Genomic DNA, 14,932 nt, shown 5'->3' with positions numbered 1-14,932 from the left:
GCAGTGAGCTCCTTGCATGATACATCCCTTTCCATCCTTGTATTTATCTGGGAAGCACAGTGCTCAGATAACGTTGGCTTGTACCTGTTTTTTCATTTGTTCTGCCCTTTCTGTGAGCAAAAGATTTGATTACAGTTGGCAATGGCTTTATGCTCTGGTTCCATTTTCTCCAGTTCAGTGATTTCAGACTCAATTACCTCTGCGTGCCTTTCCATCTCCACCACCTGGTTCTCCAGACCATTAAATTATGCAGTGAATGAATCACTTTTATTCTCCAACAAAGGATGGATTTATTTTGATTTGTGATTAGCACGGAGGACTTCCAGGAAAGGCTTGGAGATAAGTTTCTTGCTATGAAAATGGCAATTTGGAGGTGGTGTATGCATGGCGTGACTCAGAATTTGGATTCTCTCTGAGGAACTTGCCATTTAGTGACCACACAGCTTCAAGAAAAGCAACCTTTTCACCTTGAATTTCTGCTTTTGGGTTAATGTCCAGCATCCAACATTCATTTGGCTACACTGACTCCAAGATGTTATATCTGATGGCTGCCTGAAAAGGCAGTTCACTGTAAGAACGACTGCCTGAGTTTGATCACCTCTGGTGGGTACTATTGATGTCCATGTTCTACTGATAACGGCAGTAAAAGATAAGCAAAAACCAGCATCATGTGCTGCTGTTTCAGGAAATGGTGCGATATGTTGGCAGCAGTAAAATGAAAGCCTTTGGCTGTGTTTGAGGTGGGAGGATGCTCAGACAAGTCCCCTGCAGGTGCTGCTCCACATTTTCTGGCATCTGCCTTGGTGTTGGTGAACTAAAAGAACTGTGAATTAAATTTACTCTGGTTTAGGTCAGGTTATAGGTATTTTTATTTCTGAATGCATAGATACTAAACTTCAGCAGTGTAAATGAACACTATTAACATTCATTATATTTAAAAAGTAAAAGCTTTCTGCAAGTTCCAGCTTTCTAGCTCCTGCCACCGTGTGCTGGAGCTCAGAAAAGGCAAATTTATCACGGCTGTGTCTTGTCCTTTTTTTCCTCTATTATGTTGTGCTTTATCATTACAACCAACAATAATAAAATATTGACATTTATCATGCACTTATTAATAAAACAGTACTAATAGGTCTCATATATATACATACATATACCTGCTTTTAGATATTTAAAACTAACACCACCAGCTGTGCTGCTGATTTGTGATTCAGAATAGCTTGTGTTGCAGAATGTGTCACTGGGAAACAAATATTTGGAAGTTCCCAAATCCTTGATCTTCAAAATATCTCATTTTTAATTAGAAAAGGATTGCAGTAATGTGACCTGTGCAAAAGCCAAATCTGATACACAAGCAAGCAAAGCTAAGTAAATGAAACAAAAGAAAATCTGCTTTAAATGATCTTTCCTCAAACCTTTTAATATAGTTCCCTTAAAATATAAAAAAGAAAAACAAAACCTTTCCAGTGATCTCTATCTGATCTAATGAAATTTTTCAAAATTAAGAAACATTGACGAAGTTTTGAAGTATATAAAGTAAAATATTCTGTCATGTAATTTCATTATTAGCAGTAGATTTCAAAAATTATTTTAATAAAAAAAATATTGTTGATAAATCCTCAGAACACCCAACAACTATATTTCCCTAAAATCTATTACAGAAAAACTATGCATAATAAAGAAAATATGATATAATGAGCTATTGTTTTAATTGCTTGTATACATAAACACAGATACTTGTATCTTTCTCAAGAGTTGTTTGAGAGTTTATTCTGCCTGAGGTGCATCCTTTTTGGAAGTCACTTAAAGAAATAGGAAAGAGTTATCATGGATGCATTAGCAGACATCTGGAAGTAGTTTGAAGATGAACGAGTAGCTGGAATAATCTCACTCCCTTTGAATTTGCATTGGTGAATCTACTCAGTCACGTTGCTCTCCTTCATTTCTGCTCAACTGTGCTACAGTGCTAGAAATGTCATATCTTACAGGTATGTTGCAAGTTTCTTTGCCATATTGTAAGTGAAAATAATAACATAATCTGCTGCACTGTAGAAGATGCCGAGAAAAAATATTATGTGCCTCTGTGTGTGTGCGTGTGTGTGTGAATAGGTTCTTAGTTCCTAAATGTGTCTTTTTAAGTACTTGTGTAAAAATACATAACATCAGTGGAAAAATAAGTAATATTACTCTTCCTTTTCTCTGTCCTGTAAGAGGATCACCCACTATAATTCTTGTGATATTATACCCCAACTTTCACATGGATTTCTTTCCAAACTGAGTGTGTATCAGTGCCATCTGCTGACTCCAAGCAATATTGCTGCAATGTTTGAATAGCTATGCAGAAAAGCATTTGCTGACACAAATTTGTACAGGATGCAAAACCAGAGATTAAATAGAGTTACACAGAACGTATGTGTATCATTTTGAAATGGTACAGATGAAATTATCACACTGGCAAAACGAAAAAAGCCTTTCAATCAGCAGTGTTTCTTAGTGTAAATAGTGAATGAGTTTGGCACAATTAATATGTTTTCACTGATTATCTGGAGGTAAACCCAGCCATTAAATGGCACAAGAAACTAAGAGAGCAAATCGTGTGAGATGTCAAGGCATTTGTCTGCTCTCCAAAGCACTTCAATATTTAAGTCTAAATGCTCACTAAATCTGGGCAAACATGCTTCTCCTAGGAACAACCTCACTGGAAGTAATGTTAGGTTCCTTCTGAAGAAACTCAGGGCCCAATATAAACAACCAAACTAATTCTGAGTTTCCATAAAATTTCCTGAAAGGCTAAATCTGAAAAGAGCTAATGGTATCTCTGAAAATAGGTAGGAAGAAAAAAAATCCTACTTTTAAAGCTACTGTATATTTTTTTTCGGTGTTTTTAGAGCTTTTGCATTTATTTGTGTGTGTGTCTATATATGAAAATCTCTAAAGAGTCATTAAAACAAAAGAAAAACAGGACTAATCTATACCCAGTTTCCAATATGTCCCTAGATGCTATTATGGCCACCCTAGTTTGCAAGTTGGTGTATTGTAGGGAACAAAAAAAAGGGAGGAGGGGGAAATCAGGAGAATAAGAATGGAAAAGAATGAGTCTTTACACTGAACAGTTAGAGAGATTTTAACAAAATTTTCAAAGAGGATAAATACAGCCACTTTTAAATTTTCTTCTCCCAGGCTGCATTGTGACTACATAGGCACACTGCACAGTGTTGTTATTGGTTGATAGCAATAGAAAATTTCTAATGGGATATTGAAATAGAAAGTTTCTAACAAAAATAAACTCTAGCATTCCCAAGCACTGCTAAAAAAAAAAAAAAAAAAAAAAAAAAGGAAAGAAATGCCTTGCTTTTTCATCTAGGAAGAAATATGGAAGAAATATGGAAGAAAAGTGCAGTGAAGTCTAGCTAGAAAAAGAATGTCCTGAGAAGTGGGACTGACAATGAGCTTTTGACTGATTGCCCGGAGCTGTGACTCTGTCTTCCCTGTTGCTTGGCAACTCCGTGTTATCACAAAGAAACTGATATTAAGTTGGAACAGGCTGCATATGGTAATTTACGTGGGAAGATACTCTTGCAGTGGGAAAACCATTTTATTTCTAGTTTCTGTCAGCATAAGTAGGTTTCACATGATGAACTGTAGTACATCCCCTGTTGGGTGCATTTTACCTAAAAAGGTAAAGAGTGACTCTGCCTTGGAAAGAGACTGCGCAGAAAAAAAAAAGAAAACCTAACAAAAACCCCCACCTTGTTATTCATTAGACCTCCTCCTAGTGTCTACTCAGACATTTCTTCCAGAGGTAGTGACAAAAGCTTCTTTTCATACCTGGGTGGATCCAGTGCAGATTAGAGAGATGGAACTCGATCATTATCATTTATACTATAACAATCCCTAAGAGTTGTTGAGATTTGCCCAGGACCTCACTGTCTTATACAAACATTAAAAGATGATCCTTAGTTTATCTAAATAGTCCTTGTTCTTTCTTTTGTGTTGCCAATAGTTAAGTGCTAAGTTTCGATTGCAGTTTATTTCTTCTCTGCTGAAAGAAGATGCTGCACATGTACCAGCTACAGAATTGTTTGACGACCATGATAGAAACTGTCATTCACCTTTGAATTTGGCTGGTGCTGTATGGCTGGAAAAGGACTAAATTTTTATTGAGATGTATAGAGAGAATGGCAAGGGTATGTATGTAAAGCAAATCTTACCATGAAAGCTTTGAGCTGCAAGACATACATAATCCATAATGGTGTTTTTATATATGGGTTTAGGTCTAAGATTTAAGTAGAAAGAGAGAAAGCACAGAAGGCTCAGGATTTAATGCAAAGCTCTTTTTCCTAAATGCCTGGTTTACTCATAGCTCTACTGAACCACCACCACTGTCTCTCTGCATTTCTATCCTGCAACATTTCTAGTAATTTAATACAAACATGCAGTCTTACAAGTAAGGAAGTACTTCACATGTCTTCAGGACTCCCTGTTCTGGCTTTGGTCAGCAAAACACTCCCTGTCTCCAGGCTTCTCTCTACTGCAGAGTTAACTTGAAATATAACTCAACTTTTGCCCTTGGCTCAAATCCCAAGCGTACACAAAAACTTCTGACTTGAGTATGTTGATGCTGTTCAACTGAAGGGATTGGCCTGGGCTGTCAGAAGGCACAGGCAGCAGCTTCCATTACCAGAGTTAATACAGCTACCCGCTGCTGCTCCAAGAACCGGTCTTCATTGCCAAAAAAGGTGTATTTTTACTGTAGGATAATTAGCCTGAATTAACCATCCTTTTTTAAAAAATAAAGCCCACCATCTCTCTTCTTACAGTGAAGACATTGCTACCCTGTTAACTCAGAGTGTCCCGTTTTGCTGAGGCTAAGCTATAATAACTGAAGAGGAATGAACTTTGCAATGAAAACAGCCCACAATGTCCTGGGCATCAAATAGACCCAGAAACTGTGAGCAAAGTCCTTTTCTGAAGGGACTCATGGCGGGAGGGAGCATCCTTGCTCACTTTTCATTTGTCCAGCACAGAATATATCAGCTTGCATCCTATCTACCCAAGTAATGAGTTTGTCTCCTTTTTAATTTACCACATCACCTCCAATAAATCCAAAAATGCTCTGGGCTGTTATCTGACTTGGAGGGGAATAATTACTGGATTTACTCCAGCAACAAGCCTGGCTTAATTAAAACACAGTGTATTTCCCAAAAAGGTAGTGACCAATTTTATTCTGAGTGAAATCTAAAACAATTTTACAACAAAATGCAACAGATGAACTTTGCTTTACCCTGAAGCTTTCAGGACTTTCAAACTGAGTTCCCCTATTTCATCATGAAGAGCTGATTTAGTATCCCTCTTTACCACTAGACACTAGTGCCTAATTTTACTCACCTTAACTGTTGTCTTCCAAGCTAATTTCTGAAACATACCATCTGTTTCTTAAACCCTGGCATTAGGGTAACATAAAGCTTGTAGACAGTCTCCGATACCTTATGTTCATTGCATGTGCTCACGCTTGTTGTGGAGTGTTATCTATGCCAAGTCGCAGCATCCTCTGACTTGTGGGCTATGTCAGACTAATGGCAGCCAAGATGTAGCACCTGCTCTGTGTGGCGACAAAAATAAAATACCTCTACACTTCCCATCATGCAGGTTTGTTTGTTTGTTTTTTAATTGAAAGTGTTTTTTAAACAGTTTGGTCACTATGGCTTTTATTAAGGAAAAAAAAAAAAAAGCTGCTTCCTGTAGTACCCATATTTTCTGTATGCAATGTTTCTCACTGATGAGGAAAAACTGCTAATATGTTTTTATTCTTGAATTCTGATGAGCACAGAACAAGGGCACTAATGTGAAACAGAGAAAGAATAGTTAGGACCTTTCAGGGTCACAGTGACCAAGGTAGGGACAAGAGCTCTGGGGGAGATGCTGTGGGCCCAAACCAAGGCAAGGGATCCCTCCTATCATGTCCAAGCTGAGATCTCCAAGAGGACATCCCAGGACTGGGGAACTACTGAAAGCCACCATTCCCGTCTTGGCCACCATGCCCATTAGCACTTGCAATTATTTTCAGCTAGTTATAGTCTCAGTGTTTAAAGGAGAGCAGGAGGAAGAAGAGAAGTTTAAACATCTTTTTTTTCCAGCACTACCCAAGTGTCTCACATAAGACTGGATTAGTCAGAAGGTGAGATATATAGCTTGCCACCTCCAAGATTTTTATTTCATATCTGCCTCAGGTTTGCACTGACTGTAGGACTGAATTCAATCAAAAATTAAAGTGGATTCAGAAGTACAGTCATTGGCTTCTATTAATGTTATCAAGTTAATTCTCAAGTTTTTTTCTATAGTTATGGCTTCTTGTTGACTTGCAAGGGTTGGTACACAAATGAAAAGAAAGGTAAATTAAAATTAGAAATAGTAACTCAACTTTATTTTTGCTTGTGATAACATTATCAACTGTGAAAATATAGCTGGTCTTCTTTGTTCCAGTACCAATCCTAGCATGTGAATTATAAGGTGCATGTGTGTTTCTCTCAGGGTACAGAAGAACCACAGAAGCTGTAGGTGAATAAACAGACTTGTTGACCAAAGGTGCAAAAGTGATTTTATGTGCCCAGAATGCAAAATAATTTACAGGCTGGAGAACCAGCATATATGGGATTGGGAAGGCAGTAAATCAAAAGGCAACAGAGTAGACAAATCTTAATGAAAAAAAGAGAAACAAAATTATCAGCAGAAACCTTTGCCTCCTCTAATAACATTGAGTATGACTCATGGTTTTGCGAACTTTGATGGGTGGTGGTACCAAAATTGTTCTATCTACTACTGACAGATGGTAGGTTTCTTGGTTTTAAAAATACGAAACCAGCTTGATCTCATGTATCTTGGTTTAAAAATAAAGCTCTTTTTATAGTATGTCTCAATTTTGACAACCATAGTCTACAGTAAATATCGGATTCCATGTGTGAGCTCATTTTAAAAGCCTTAACCAGACTCTTATTTTATAGGTAGGCTGATCCTCCTTAGTTTTCTGAGATCCTCAAAAAGAGGACTCACAGCTGAAAGTAATGGCTTTTTATGTTTAACTCCAAAGCTTGAGTTGGTTGTGAGTTCAGCTTTGAATTTAAAGATGCATTTCCTTGTTCGGTAGCTTTCTTAAATTTAATTTCAAAGATGTGTAAATGCTGAGTTAACCACCTTTCTTTGTGATGGTAAACCTGGCATAAATCTGCAGGAGTAAAATGCAATTGAATCTATAAGCAAAATGATTTCTTCTTAATCTTGCAGAGCACAGATAACTCAAATATATCTATAATTGCTCAGAACAAAAAGTGCTTTGATAATGATATTGTTTGCTCGAAGAATGTTTTCATCACTGTTGGAGACACTGAGATTTATTTTAGTGAACCTTCTGAGAAGCAGGTTAGTTTTCTTTCCTTTTTGGGTTGCCCTTTAAGATAAGCATTGTTACAACTCCAAAGGAGCGTGTTTTTAGAAAACAACTCTCAGTCTAACATAGTACAAGTGCCTATGCCCGAATAAAGCAGCGGGTCCCAAGAAATTTTTTTTTTCCAAGTTCTATTTGTCCTACAAAGACTGCTCGGTAGCCTCAAGCAGTCAGAGCATATTGGCATATATTTGTTTCTCTCCACTTGGTTTTGAAAGGGAAACCAAAATACAAAATCAAAGCAAACTTGAATAATTGAAAAGGTAAAATATCAAAGTATTAAAGAACATTTCTAGTAATATTATTGATACAGCTATATGGTAAATATAAAGTATTGTTCAGTGTACACTTTGTTATTATTTGGCTGCATATCTTAGTAGAGTTACTTTATTAGATCTTAATAAATATTCATTTCTGTCAGAAGACCTTAAGGGGACAGAAAAACAAATCTAACTATCAGCTTTGGAAGGCTGGATATTATACTGTGATACACTTTCCAGAACAGGACATTACAATTCTGTGGGATAAGAAGACAATGATGCATGTTAAAGTTGGACCTCGATGGAAGGTGAGCCGAAATAAAAACCTGAGATTTTGTGTAACTGTGTTGCTAGTATGATCTCTCATTGAATAACTGTGATTGTATTTTCTTCACGACTAACTTTCGCAGTGATATAGCTGTTTATCACGGAGTTCAGCTGCTAGCATTTCCCAGGTAAGAAGAGACTGTCAATGTGATTTAATGGCCAGACTCCTGAAGAGACGGAGTGTTTCCTCCAGGCATGTTTACTCTCATGTTCCATACATTGCAGCCTTGCAGATATGCAGCGCTCTGACCCAAAGCTGGTCTGGGGGTGGGAAGAGGGGGTTAGTTTTGAGTTACCCAGTTCACTGTGTTGTTTTCATAATTGCTGAAGCCAATGGAAAAGAAGCTTCCATATCTAGTGATGTGGAAGACAGCAGGTTTGTAGCACAGATTGGATTAGGCTGATGATTGAATTGCACCCTGAGGTATAGTAGAGGCTGTTGAGATGAGCAGATGGAGTCACATCTTGGGTTTAATTTAAGAAGACAAGATGCAGGAGAAGTTCTAGACAAAGCTTGCCATTTTAACCTAATAAGTGTACTGTGATGGTGTTCTGCCATGATGCAGGGAATATGAGGCTCCTTTTCTTGCCAGTTGCTCTTCTCTATTCCATTCCTACACCATCATCTGCTTTGGTGTCTCTGCAACTCAGTCTTTGGGTCTCAGCAGAGTAACCTTATCTGCACATCCATTAATTACATTTTCAGTGAGGGTGACAGAACACTGGAACAGGCTGCCCAGGGGGGTTGTGGAGTCTTCTTCACTGGAGACATTCAAAACCTGCCTGGACATGTTCCTGTGCGACCTCACCTAGGCGTTCCTGCTCCAGCAGGGGGATTGGACTAGATGATCTTTTGAGGTCCCTTCCAATCCCAAACATACTGTGATACTGTGTGATACATTCCTGCTTCATCTCAACCATGAATATAATAACCTAATGAAATTTAACAAGGGAAAGTGTAGGGTCCTGCATCTGGGCAGGAACAACCCCAGGTTTCAGTATAGGTTGGGAAATTACGTATTAGAGAGCAGTGTAGGGGAAAGGGACCTGGGTGTCCTGGTGGACAACAGGATGACCATGAGCCAGCACTGTGCCCTTGTGGCCAGGAAAGCCAATGGCATCCTGGGGTGTATTAGAAGCGGGGTGGTTAGTAGATTGAAAGAAGTCCTCCTTCCCCTCTACTCTGCCCTGGTGAGACCACATCTGGAATATTGTGTCCAGTTCTGGGCCCCTCAGTTCAAGAAGGACAGGGAACTGCTGGAGAGGGTCCAGCGTAGGGCAACGAAGATGATTAAGGGAGTGGAGCATCTCCCTTATGAGGAAAGGCTGAGAGAGCTGAGTCTCTTTAGTTTGGAGAAGAGGAGACTGAGGGGTGACCTTATTAATGTTTATAAATATATAAAGGGTGAGTGCCATGAGGATGGAGCCAGGCTCTTCTCAGTGGCAAACAATGATAGGACAAGGGGTAATGTGATTAAGCTGGAACACAAGAGGTTCCACTTAAATTTGAGAAAAAACTTCTTCTCAGTGAGGGTGCCAGAGCACTGGAACAGGCTGCCCAGGGGGGTTGTGGAGTCTCCTTCGCTGGAGACATTCAAAACCCGCCTGGACATGTTCCTGTGTGACCTCACCTAGGCGTTCCTGCTCCAGCAGGGGGATTGGACTAGATGATCTTTTGAGGTCCCTTCCAATCCCAAACATTCTGTGATACTGTGATGAATACACATATTGAGAAAGGGCTGTATCCAGTAAAAGAAGGCACTCTATGCTGGAATACAATATCAGATTTTTTGAAGTGTAACTCAAAGTTACAATGACCATCTAATCTGTTTTTAAAACAACATTATTGCAGGCTTTTGTCCCAGTAAACATAAAATGCTTACTTCACATACAAGCTGATATCAGCCATCAGTACACACAGTGAAAAAAAGAAAATTCTTCTGTTTTTGAGTAAGCTAGCAGGGAGCTGAATTCTACAGGTTGCATGCAAGGACACCAATACTTCAAGCTCTTTCTGGTTCCAATGACTGTTTCTTCCAGGGGCTTCAGTCCAGTAAGATAATATCTGCAGCAGACCTTAAATAAAAAGAAAATCATGAGAGTGAGCCACAGCACCCTAGAAATGCAACTCCACATTTTAGTGTTGTGCAGAAACATATTTTTGTCTACGTATGTGTATGCATGTATATATACTTTTTCCATCAGCAGCACATACCCCAACACAAAAAAGTTGCAGCTCTTTTGTAACTGCTGTTACAAACATTCTTGCTATTGTGAGCTAAAATTAGAGGCAGCAAGTTTTAATGACAACAACTAGTCAGGCTTCACAATAATGAGGTAATTCACCTGAACTTTTGACTCTTGGACTGGATGAAGTACTAAGCTTTCAGAAAAAAACATATGACTAGATTCCAGTCCCTTTTCACAGACAGACAGTAAGGACAGGTTCTGGAAAAAAGAAAGAGAAAAGGAAAACATAAATTTCTATTAAAAGTTATACGCAATATAGAACTGTAAGCATAGCAGAGTGTCAGATATTTTCAAAGCATAAGTTAGAGTTGCATTCACCTTTTTCAGTTTAAGAATATTTTATTCCACATACGTCATTTGTACTGGTTATTGACTGTCAGTATATGTAAAAAATATAATCCATCTCTTTTAGGGTAAACTGGCAGGATTGTGTGGCAATTTTGACAAATATACTTCAAATGATCTGACTACATCAAATAACATGGAGGTGAGAAATGCACAGGTGTTTGGAGACAGCTGGGTATTAGGGCAGGTAAGTCCCATGTCCAGCAAAAATGACAATTTTAATCTATAAATGAACATGTTATAAGCACATGATGTACAGGGATTTTCTAAATACATGGTCTTTGTATAAGAGGACATTTAAATTTTTATGTCTATAGATGTGAAATGAGTTGAAAATGTCTTATGTCATAGCAAATATGTACTGAATTTAAATGAGACCAAACAATCTCTTTAGGGAAGAATGTATTTTTCCCTATATGAGGTAACTATCATAGCTGGCTGGATTATACTTTTCTACAAAGTTAGATACATTGCTTCTGATATTTTGGATTCAGCCAAATTTTAAAAACAATTGTAATATCTCTGGTGTTGGAGCCATCAGGATATTGAAAGTAAATAGAATTTGAAGGTCTGGAAAAAAGCTTTCTTTCTGAACACTGAAAAAAAATGGTGATTTTTAGCTGTAGTTTGTAAATAGGGAACTGACAAGCAGTGGTGGTGAAGGGGTGAGACAGAAAAGGCTCCGGACAGCGATAGGCACAACCCAGTATGGAAACTTGTTTCTGAGAAGGAGGGAAAAGGCTCTAGAGAATGGATGACCTCAGCTGTGTTTTTTAACACAGTAGGACAAATATTTTATTAATTTGTGCTGAGAAGATGTAGGGTGAGCCTTGTGATGTAAGGTGAGCCTTGTGAACCTCCCAAAAAATCATTATTTGTAAAGCACTCCCTTAAGATGTCTGTGAGAGTCAGTTTTTAATCTGTTTTCTCCTTGACTCACAGCAGCAAAATGAATGAAAATCTCTTATACTACCTCATGAAAGCATATAATACCTATTCTATATTGAAGTAAACATTTTGAGGCTTCTATCCCTCCATAACTCCCATTGGATCTATTTTATTCTACATAAAATGTTCAAAGTGTGTGAGCAAGCAAGGCAAACATATAGTGTTGGAGGTTATACTGCTCATCTAGAAGGTGGTACATAAAGATATCTGTAAATACTTTGTATTAAGTGTATGAAATTTTCTTTTTGAATTAATATAGTTCAGTGGGTGCTTTAAAAGTGTGCAGCATTTGCATAGCACATTAACTTCTAGGATGTTATGACCTTTGCTTATGCAGCCCAAACTTGGACTTGTCTTTTTTGTGGCCATATACATATATTTTTGTAAAATCTCATGTAATATTCTGATCTCTGTGGCTGCCAGAGAACTCAGGATCTAAGTTCAATATTGGCCTCAAAGGCAGCCTGGGCTACACCAGACTTGACACTTCATCTACCTCCACAGTAGACTTTGGGGATTTTTTCAGAAAAGACCTTTGGCATTCATAGAGAACTATCCTGGTCATCTTTTCTGCAAAATCTTAATACTGTAAAGGAGTATTTCATAACTAGATGCTTAGGACTCAGTTCTGCTTCTGGCAAACGCACTTGCATTAGCCCTGTGAAGTGTGGGATGCTTCCAAGGTATCTCCCTCCTGGTGGTGGCAGCATTATTCCCCCATGGCAGTGCTATTTCCCCATGGCAGCATTATCCCCTCATGGCAGTGGGACCCCACATGGCAGCACATCCCCCCATGGCCGTGTCCGAGCATCCACACAGGAGGGCAGTGTAGGTGGACGACTGTGCTGCAATTGAAACTGTGCCAGGACACCCCAAATCTGCCTATGGATCCATCACTACCCCCCTTCTATGCTGCACCAAGAGTGTATGGTTTTGGATGAACTCATGTTTTCTGAGCTAAGTGTCACTTTGTTATACTTCTCTGCTCGTTTGTTTTTCTTCTTGAAGAGAGACTTAAAGAGAGGGAGTTGTATCTCAGCCGTTTTTGAGTTATCATAATGATCTTTGACTCTATTTTTTTTATGAGTTGCTCTCTTCCTACCACTGCTTCTTTATTTGAGCTTACAAGGCTGAAGCCATCTGTAGTGTGACTCCATTTAAAGTCAGTGCAAAATCATCAGGGATGGGTTTGGACTATGTATTTGTTTGTGATGTTACAGTTGGTTGCTCTGGTAATGATTATAATGTGTCACAAAGAAAACATTTTGTCTTTATACGCTGAGCAGACAGCAGGAACATTTTAGTACTTCATAACAAAACACAAAGATTCTTTTTTGTGCAAATGTTTTCAATTATAACAACAAATCAGGGAAAAAGGAAGATGAAGAAGGTAGCATTCAAACTTTATTTTATTTTTTCTGAGTGTGCAGGTATTGAATTTTGTGATACTATAGTATAGCTGAGTCCATGGTAAACACACCTTCCTATATAACATTTGTGGTGTTTTTGCTTGTTTTTAAGTGCAAGAGCCCAAATGAAACATTAAGACCATGTGAGGTACATCAGAGCAAGTTCCCTTATGCCAAAAAGGAATGCTCAATTTTATACAGTGATGTTTTTGCACCTTGTCGCAATGTGGTAAGTTTATTAAATATCCAAGATGTGCTCTCATGCAGGAAAATATTAAAATTCCAGTAATTAATTTCTTCTTGCCATTCCCCTCAGCCTGAATGCCGTAGAGGATACAGAGTAGAGCCCTGTATCTCTATGTGGGTGGGCTATGTTTGTGCAGTGCTCCTTGTTCCTGGAGTGGAGCCTAAGCATTATAGTGATAACTGGGAGCCATGAGTTAGTAGACTGGATAATCAAGGTTCTGCTCTCTTTATGTTTTATTTATATATTTTATTTATATAGATAACTAAATTTTTATGGCTTCTGTATATACTGCAGGATTCTAAAATAAACATTTGTGTAATTTCCCTCAGTTTAACTCAAATGTATTTTGTTGACTGTCCTACTCAATTTAGAAAGAAATATGAGAGAATGAGATTTCAGCTTCAGAATTATTGGTATTTTTAATTGGCTAACAGCTTATCATCTGCTTTTTATCAAAATTCTGAGGTTTGGTGTTCTTATTTTCCCAAAACCTGTCTTAGCCCAGGATTTGAGTTATAAGAATGTCCTTAAGTTTGTTCTAGACAAGATGGGGACAACAACGGCTTGTGTGGGATCTTTTATTCCATTTTAGTTCACCCTTTATCAACACAAGACATGCTCTATATATCTTTCGGTGTTTTTGGTTTTATCCTCCCAAAGCTATTTAGCTATTGAAGGTACTTCTTTACACCTGTGAAAGCAAGAACCACTACAAAACTTCATCTCAGTCTCTTATTTTCTTTATGACTATTAATACTAAATTAGATCATTAGAAGTCCCAGCTGAACCTCCTGACTTTCAAGACTAAGTTTGATATCAACATGGTTAGGAATTTGCCTGAGGAGGAGGTTGCAGTAGCTTAACCCAAGATATTTATTAATGTTGACTCTAGTTACTATGTAAAGAATTTTTTGGACATATGCCTGAGAACATAGCAATGAGTGTATTTTCAAAGTGGAAAGTAATAAATAAAAATGGAACTTTTGAGAGTTTTTAAGGAGCCGTATTATTATAACTCATAAAGAAAGATGTTTTCTCTTGAACATTCATTTTCTGTATCTTATCCATGTTGTCATTTAAATTTGCAAACATTATGCCAAAAAATTGAGCATAATTATGTTAAAAAATCCATGTCAGGTGCAAAACATGTCATTTAATCAGTAGCCAAGTATTTTCACATGCACATATCTATCTTGTATGGGACAGACTGTAAAGCAAACATCTTTCAGGTGTTTTTACAACCTCTTGATCAGTGTGTGAAAATACAGCTCTTACTAATGTAAAGTGACCTCCTGTCAGGGATTTCTGCAGCCGACTGCTGGCTGCATGAGTGGGGAACTGGATGCCAAGGGAAAAAGCCCAAGCAGGGACTGACACTGGGGGCACGGAAGGAACAGAAAATGTCGGTGTGGGTTTCAGGCTGTGCTTGGAGCAGTCCTTTAGAGATGATTCTGCTGTGTAGGCAATGGTGGGTCCTGCTGTGCCCAGAGGCAAGTTCCTGCCCCTGGGACAGGCTGCCTCAGAGTTCAACTGAGGCTGGAAAACCCCGTTTTCATGGAGAAAATATCTTGCGTCTCTGGCTGGCAGTGACTAATGGGTTGCGGTTACCCAGCTAAGTGCTGAACTCAGTGGGGGCTGAGGAGCCTCAACACTCACAGAAAAAAAGAGCTTCCCCATGACTCCTGAACTCAGCAGAAGCCTTGACCTG

General features: G+C 38.5%; 1 protein-coding gene across 1 annotated transcript in view; it reads left to right on the top strand.

Moving 5' to 3' along the window:
* OTOGL (otogelin like) overlaps nt 1–14,932 on the top strand; it is a gene marked incomplete at its 3' end in the record, with an annotated part of 91,037 nt that overhangs the window by 41,839 nt on the left and 34,266 nt on the right. Inside the window, exons 26-29 of the mRNA XM_080364137.1 lie at nt 7,279–7,413; nt 7,860–8,006; nt 10,688–10,807; nt 13,090–13,206. Coding sequence (XP_080220263.1) covers nt 7,279–7,413; nt 7,860–8,006; nt 10,688–10,807; nt 13,090–13,206 — 519 coding nt within the window. The remainder of the gene's footprint in view (nt 1–7,278; nt 7,414–7,859; nt 8,007–10,687; nt 10,808–13,089; nt 13,207–14,932) is intronic.

Source organism: Nesoenas mayeri, assembly GCF_963082525.1.
Source record: "Nesoenas mayeri genome assembly, chromosome: 1".
NCBI lineage: Eukaryota > Metazoa > Chordata > Aves > Columbiformes > Columbidae > Nesoenas > Nesoenas mayeri.
Note: the sequence above shows the minus strand (reverse complement) of the source record. Positions and strands in the feature narration are given on the sequence as shown.